The sequence below is a fragment of the Bison bison genome, unplaced genomic scaffold, assembly GCF_000754665.1.
Source record: "Bison bison bison isolate TAMUID 2011002044 unplaced genomic scaffold, Bison_UMD1.0 scf7180017864338, whole genome shotgun sequence".
NCBI classification, from domain to species: domain Eukaryota; kingdom Metazoa; phylum Chordata; class Mammalia; order Artiodactyla; family Bovidae; genus Bison; species Bison bison.
The window spans coordinates 3,682,611-3,690,381 of NW_011494910.1; the positions used below are offsets into that span (position 1 = coordinate 3,682,611).

At 48.5% G+C, this 7,771-nt stretch overlaps 1 protein-coding gene across 2 annotated transcripts in view; it reads left to right on the forward strand.

The window, feature by feature from the left end:
- LOC104998818 (chromosome unknown open reading frame, human C1orf186) overlaps window positions 1–7,265 on the forward strand; it is a 26,646-nt gene extending 19,381 nt beyond the window's left edge. Inside the window, exons 3-7 of one of the 2 annotated variants that reach the window (XM_010854187.1) lie at window positions 3,253–3,444; window positions 3,666–3,766; window positions 4,793–4,936; window positions 6,201–6,265; window positions 6,729–7,265. In XM_010854187.1, the coding sequence (XP_010852489.1) occupies window positions 3,434–3,444; window positions 3,666–3,766; window positions 4,793–4,936; window positions 6,201–6,265; window positions 6,729–6,929 (522 nt within the window). In that variant the 5' untranslated portion in view covers window positions 3,253–3,433 and the 3' untranslated portion in view covers window positions 6,930–7,265. The remainder of the gene's footprint in view (window positions 1–3,252; window positions 3,445–3,665; window positions 3,767–4,792; window positions 4,937–6,200; window positions 6,266–6,728) is intronic. The other variant, XM_010854188.1, reaches the window with a different exon arrangement.
- Window positions 7,266–7,771: the final 506 nt, after the last annotated feature.

Genomic DNA, 7,771 nt, shown 5'->3' on the forward strand with positions numbered 1-7,771 from the left:
TGGGGAAACAGTGGAAACAGTGTCAGACTTTATTTTTGGGGGCTCCAAAATCACTGCAGATGGTGACTGCAGCCATGAAATTAAAAGACGCTTGCTCCTTGAAAGAAAACCTATGACCAACCTAGATAGCATATTAAAAGCAGAGACATTACTTTGTCAACAAAGGTCCATCTAGTCAAAGCTATGGTTTTTCCAGTAGCTATGTATGGATGTGAGAGATGGACTATAAAGAAAGTTGAGTGCTGAAGAATTGATGCTTTTTAACTGTGGTGTTGGGGAAGACTATTGAATCCCTTGGACTGCAAGGAGATCCAACCAGTCCATCCTAAAGGAAATCAGTCCTGACTATTCTTTGCAAGGACTGATGCTGAAGCTGAAACTCCAATACTTTGGCCACCTGATGCAAAGAACTGACTCATTGGAAGAGACCCTGATACTGGGAAAATTTGAAGGTGGGAGGAGAAGGGGATGACAGAGAATGAGATGGTTGGATGGCATTACTGACCTAAAGGACATGAGTTTGAGTAAACTCCAGGAGTTGGTGATGGACAGGGAGGCCTGGTGTGCTGTAGTCCATGGGATCACAAAGAATCAGACACGACTGACTGACTGAAATGAACTGAAGAGATTTTTTGTACAGTTCTGTGTATTCTTGCTACCTTTTCTTAATTTCTTTTGCTTCTGTTAGGTCCTTGCCATTTTTGTCCTTTATTTATCTTTGCATGAAATGGTCCCTTGGTGTCTCTAATTTTCTTGAAGAGATCTCTAGTCTTATCCATTCTATTGGTTTTCTTTATTTCTTTACATTGTTCACTTAAGAAGGCTTTCTTATGTCTCCTTGCTATGCTCTGGAAATCCGCATTCAGTTGGATGTATCTTTCCCTTTCTCCTTTGCCTTTCACCTCTCTTCTTTTCTCAGCTACTTGTAAGGCCTCCTTGGACAATCACTTTGCTTTCTTGCATTTCTTTTTCTTCGGGATGATTTTGGTCACCACCTCCTGCACAATGTTATGAACCTCTGTCCACAGTTCTTCAGGCACTCTGTATACCAGATCGAATCCCTTGAATCTATTCATCATCTCCACTGTGTAATCATAAGGGATTTGATTTAGGTTATCCCCAAATAGCCTAGTGGTTTTCCCCACTTTCTTCAGTTTGAGCCTGAATTTTACAATAAGGAGCTGATGATCTGAACCACAGTCAGCTCCTGATCTTGTTTTTGCTGAGTGTATAGAGCTTTTCCATCTTCGGCTGCAAAGAACATAATCAATATGATTTTGATACTAACTGTCTGGTGATGGCCATGTGTAAAGGGGGGAGGTAGGTAGTTTCCTGGGGTCCCCTCTCACTTGGCTTGCCATCTGGATCAGTTTCCACCTCCTGCTCCCAGTGACCCCCTCATGCCATGACGAAAGTGAGTTAATGCAACACTCCTGCAGAAGGAACCACAGGAGACTCCTTCTCCAGAGATAACCTTCTGGTGCTCCTCGGCACCAGGGTGGTGGGTGCTAGGATGAAGCGGGGTAAGGGGAATTCCCCTACTTAGAACGTTCCCACTTTCCATCTTCCTGACCCATCTCACATGCCGAATCTGTATGTAGTGAAGAACTCATGTCTGGATGCTGAATCCATCTTTATAAATCAAACTAAATAGCATTCTTTAAGAGTGATGATGTTAGGTATACTTTGCTCATTTAACTAGAAAAGTAAAGAGTGGATAGAGTTAGGTTCCTTTGGAGGAAGTGTCTAGAATTTATTACATCAGAACTTATTATGTCAGAAAGAGGGGACTTAAGCTAAGTATGATGACTAAATTGGGCACGTGTTGCTCCCATTTTTCTCCTTGCTTTGCTTTTGGCGGCTCTGGGTCTTCGCTGCGGCATGTAGGCTTTCTCTGGCTGCAGCAAGCAGGGGCTCCTCTCTGGTTACGTGTGCGGGCTTCTCACCGTGGTGGCTCCTCTTGCGGGAGCAGGGCTCGGTGCGCTGGCCTCTCTGGTTGCAGTGTGCGGGCTCAGCGGCGACACGTGGGCCCTGGGCTCTGGGGCTCGGGAGCTGAGGCACGCGGGCTCAGTCGCCCTGTGGCACGTGGGCTCTTCTGTGTCTCCTGCACTGGCAGCCAACTTCTTTAACCACTGGACCACCAGGGAAGTCTGCTCCCAACTTTCGACCTTACACAAGAAAGGTTGTTCCCAAAGAGTGGCTTGTTTGGTAAAGGACGTAGGGGAGAAGGTAGTTTTTTCTCTCTGGCAGCTTCCAGGCTGGCCAACACTCAGCCCTGGAGAGGCGGTGGAGGCAAACCTCGCAGGCTCCCTCCTCAGCTACTGCCTCCTCTCTCTCCAAACTTAGTCCCAGTTGGATGTTGGATAGGCCCACCCAGTGCAGAACTACAGATAGAAGTAAAAAAGGCAGGACTTTCCACACTACCCCTAACACTTGGAAACCCTGATTGAGAAAATAAGCTTTATCGGCAATAAAAGGCTTTTCAGCATTTATCGTCTGCAGCAGGACAATGGGCCATCGTATGGCCCATCTTGTGCTAAGTAAAGATCATTTCAAAAGCTTTGAAACCATCTTGGCTTTGTTTTATAATACACTCCATATTCAGTGCTGTGGTCTTTGTTTTTGACACTAAAAAATTTTTTTTTAATTGAAGTATAGTTGATTTACAAAATCATGTTAGTTTCTGGAGTACAGCAAAATGATTCAGAATATATATATATATATTCTTTTTCATCATGGTTTATTACAGGTTATTAAATATAATTCCCTGTACTATACAGTAGGACCTTGTTCTTTTTTTTTTTTTTTAATCTGTTTTATATATAGTAGTTTGTATCTGCTAATCCCAAACTCCTAATTTATTTCCTTTCAGCAGTGTGGGTGCGTGTGTGTCTGTGTGTGTGTGTGTGAGACATTGGTATGCTTCACAGAATCTCTCCCAGTGTATTCGCTCCTATGGGATTCCTCTGTGCTTCCAGTACCAGGCAAGGCTCTGGAGAAGAGACGGAATGTTGGGGGTGTAGGCTTGGATGTAGAGCTCAAACCAAGCTTGACTGTAGGGCCTCAGACATGTCCCTCAGCCCTCTGGGCCTCACGTGGCTCCTTATAAGAGGAGAGTAGTGACATCTAGGTCCTAGGATTGTGTGGATCAGTTTGGAAGGCTGGGCTGCGGGGGTGCTCAGCCCTGGGGCTGGCAGCAAGCCAGTGCCTACCGGCTGGCAGACACTAATACTGTTACTGCCTGTTTTGTAGATTCAAAAACTGGAATCTGGGGAGAGGAAAGGAAAGGACTCCCCAGCAGCAGAGACTGCCCAAGAGTTCTGACCCACTGCAGGTCTCCGGCCATCCTGCCGGGGGTGCTGCGTGGAGACGAGGTACTGGAGAGAGCCCGCGCCCCACTCGCGACCCACAGCAGCCCTGCCAGGAGCTTGTCATGCTGGCTCAGTGAGTGGTCTGGAGAGAGCCAGCTCAGGTTCCCGTGTCAGTAACATCACTTCCTGTGCACATCACCCTCCCTGGGCCCTGAAGCCTTCCCTTTCAAGAGGAAAGGGACTCAAGCCACAACAGCAGTACCTGCAGGCTGCCCCTGGCTTGGGGCAGGGATGGGTTTGCAGCCATCTCAGCACCTCCAGAACCTCTCACCTGATTTCCTCATTTCCCAACAGGGTCATGGAGGTCTGGCATGGAGTAGTGATCGCAGTAGTGTCGCTGATCCTGCAGACCTGTCTCCTTGCAGTCATCAACTACCTGCTCAGCAGGCACATGGGTAACTGGCTCAGCGTTCTCTTCCCTCCTGGCCCCTCACAGGGACCATTCCCAAGCCCACAGCAAGATGAGCCCCCAAATATCACTTGAAATCCTACTTGAGGAATCACTAGCCAGGTCACTCCACCAACCTCTTAGTGGGTTATCTGTGCTCTGACCCAGCCCATCTGTGTTTGGGAATGATGGCTGAGAGTCCTTTTGCTACCCGGACCTCCTGCCTAGAGACAAGCTTCTGTGATGCTCTTGAGGTTGGGCTCACTGAACCTGAGCATAGTAAATTTCCTTCATCACCGCCAAGGGACCTGTAGAAATGGCCTTGAATTACAAGAGAAAGGAGTATGGTTAGACTAAGATATGAACTTAAATTTCTGAGTTGATTCGCAGTGAAAAGCAGGACGCTCTGTCTGAGGAAGACATTATAATTAGGGGAAATAAAATAACACTGCTTGGGCTGTGCTAAGACAAGGGATTGAGCAGGATGATGTAAGTCTAAGCTTCTCTCGTCATTCATTAATTTATCCAGTGCAAGAGGAAACAAAATAAAAATCCGTGCAGTTATGAACCTTGCATTCCGTGGGTAATGCAACAAACGAACAAGTAAAATGTGTGTCAGGGCACGGGAAGTATACAGAAAAAGATGAAGCAAGGCAGGGAGGTATGAACTGGATGGGAGCCAGCATCCCTGAGATGCTGACGTTTGAGTCTAAACGTGAGGGAAGCCAGGAAGTGAGCCACGCCTACAACGTGGAGAAGCGGGGAGATTTGCTCATTATGGCGGAAGCAGAGGGGGCCCGGCTGGATGGAGCTGCGGTGCGGCAGGAAGGGGAAGGGGAGTGAGGCCTTCGGCTTGGACTGTAGGTTTTACTCCAAGTGAGGCGAGGGGCACTGCAGGGTTCTGAGCAGAGGAGGGCCGAGGTTTGAAGAGATCTGTCGGACGAGTGTTCCCTCAGGAGAGCTGTGTTCACAGATCCAGGATGTGCACGACCAGGAGAACATTCACTTTTGACTCTTGCCCTGTCCCCGGTAGCCAAGGAAATCGAGCGCATTCTAAAAGGGGCCAGGTCCCAGGCCCCCAGCTTATGTCCAACTCACTGCTGCCCGCCTGCTGCCGAGGAGAGGAAGGAGACTCGGGCAGAGAGGAACGTCCTGGTGCCTGAGCCCCGCTACCGGCGTGAGTACTGCTGCGAGGAGAACGTGTCATGACGCTGCTTCTGTTCTGTCTGGACTATCGGGGAGCCTCCTCGCAGAAGCCCCAGTCTTCCTGCCCAAACCACGAGCCGGAGGATTCCTCACATGCTCCCCAGTGCAGGCCAAGCCAGGCCCCTGCTTTCAGAAGGCCCCCCATCCTGTGCGGTGTGGCAGACGCAGTGGGCTTTGCGTAGGTCTTACTTCAGGCCTGGGGCTGTCTCTGCCCCTGTCTTTGTGACACTGTGGTGTCTTATCTTCTGCCCGCCATTAGTTAGAGCCCAGATTTCAACCACCTCTGTCTGCTCCCAGCCATGGGATCTGGGCATTTTAATAAACCTGAGTCTTGGCGACGGTTCACATCTACATCTGCCTCCGGCAAGGGCACCAACAGGAACACCACACTCCTGCTGTTTTCTCTCTCTCCCCACTTGAGAGACCCGCCAGGCCACTCTCTTCACACAGTGGAAACTGCCGCTTCCGCAGCAAGACATTCACTCACCAGAGACTACCCTTTCCACTGCTTTATCTTTTGGTTGATTTAAGTTTGCTCCATCCTTCTAAATTTTATCTTTTCCGTTAGAGAAATCTGGTTGTCAGGCTTCCTCCGCACCAAGATAAGGCCTCAATGCATGAGGGACGCAGAAGATGCCACTTGCATGAACTCAGGGTTTCCAAGGAGGCAGAGAGGCACTGGCCTCACCATGACCCTTGATCCCAAAGCTTCCCTGAAGCCTGGCTGCAGTCAGAGATGCAGTGGTTGGCAGGGACTTCAGAGATCCTTGTCCAACCCTCTCTGTCACTGGGGACAAGATCAGGGCACAAAGAGGAATGTAATCTGCCTGGAGTTAGTGACAGGCTTAGATTAGAAGCATGCCTGTGATTTCTGGGGCCAGATCTGTTTGCCTTGGGCCATAGCGGCTCAGCACATCCTGCCTACTCCCCTTCCAGCAGACAGTCCTTATCAAGCACAGGGCAGCCTTGCGCGCTTGGTATTTACTTTTAGATGGAGCTGGAAGTACAGCAGGGCCTGGACTCTTGGATCTGTTCCTGGCTGTTTCCAGAGGTTTCCACTTTCTCTGCTCCATTCCCCTGTTCTCTCTGGGGGACACTGATCTCTCTCCCCCACTCCACTTTGAGTTGCTGGCTCTGCTTCTGTCTTTGTCTCATGCTTCCTTCCATCGCCTCTATACTCTCTAAACACCTTCTGGCTTCCTTTAGAAGAAGAACAATTTCTATTTTTTCCCTAGATGACAGTGACACGTCCTCAGATAGCTCTGACAGCTCAAACAGCTCACCTCCCACCACCTCCCAGGTAAGGGACACTCCAGCAGTCTGGGGTCACCTGGGCTACAGAGGCGGGAGCAAGGAAGGAGGGCCACGGAGTCATTGTAGCAGGCTTCGGTGAGGGTGGTCGGGTTTTCACTCACAGGCCTGTACCAACAACACAGAGCATCCACATAAGCTGGGTCTTAGAGGGCTCAAACAATGAAGGTGCTCACAGGAAATCCCCTTCTCCCCATGACCCAGTTACTGGCCAAAGTCCACCCTGAGTCCCGACCTCACTTGGAGAGTCTCCACATTTTTCTTCCTTAAGCCATTCGTTGCCGCAGGTACAAGGAGCAATCTCTCTCATTGCCTTGGCCCTGCTCTCAGACACAGCTACCTGGGACCCAGGTTCTTTCCCATCTGGCCCAGGGCGGGCCTCTTTGAGTTGAATACTTTCTCCAAACGTGGTAGGAATTTTGACCCAAATTTCTTTGCTTTTCCCCACCAAGGTCACCAAGGATGTCAACTACACACAAGTAGTCTTTGCAGCCCCTGGAGATCGAAGAAATGACTCTGTCCTGGACTATGAGAACATAAAAGAAGCCACAGATTATGTCAATGTCAACCCAAAGAGGCAAAAGCCCGATTTCTGGACTTTCGTGAACCCTGCTGTCTCTGAGCCAGTGGAATACACTCAAGTGGTCATGTGAATCCTGGGCTTTTTAATGGGGTGCAGTTCCTTATGAGTTCTTGCACTTATTTTATAGCAAAATTACTGTTTTGTTTGTTTTGTTTTTTTTAAGACGAGGCATAGGAGGAAAAACAAGCCTGTATCTCAGCAAGAAACATTCAGATCAGGAAGAAATTCCAGGTTAAGCATGAAAACATTGGAGCATATCAGTAAAGAAAGTGATGAAGTCTTTCTCCATAAAAATTTTTTAAAAGATTTTAATCAGCTGTAGTAGAGTTCTGTTTGACAGTCTAATGATTAAATGCCTCTCTAATCTCTTCAATTATTGGGAATAAACAACTTCCTTAAAAATTTTAAATAAATAGCAACCACCAGTTCCTCTTTTCCTCTGGCGTAACCTTGCATGCCGTTCCTTTTTGAGTGTTGGGTTTTGCTGAGTAAGCCTGCTCTGCCCTCAGAACTTTAAATAGTGCGCTTGAAAAGCTCACCATTTCACCCTTGAATCTGCTGCTGCTGCTAAGTCACTTCAGTCGTGTCCGACTCTGTGCGACCCCATAGACGGCAGCTCACCAGGCTCCCCCGTCCCTGGGATTCTCAAGGCAGGAACACTGGAGTGGGTTGCCATTTCCTTCTCCAGTGCATGAAAGTGAAAAGTGAAAGTGAAGTCGCTCAGTCGTGTCCGACTCTTCACAACCCTATGGACTGCAGCCTACCAGGCTCCTCCATCCATGGAATTTTCCAGGCAAGAGTACTGGAGTGGGGTGCCATCGCCTTCTCCATTGAATCTGCTAGTTCTTAGGAATTAAAGATGACAGAGCCATCTTTATGTTATTAAAAAAAAAAAATTTCCAAATTCAATCC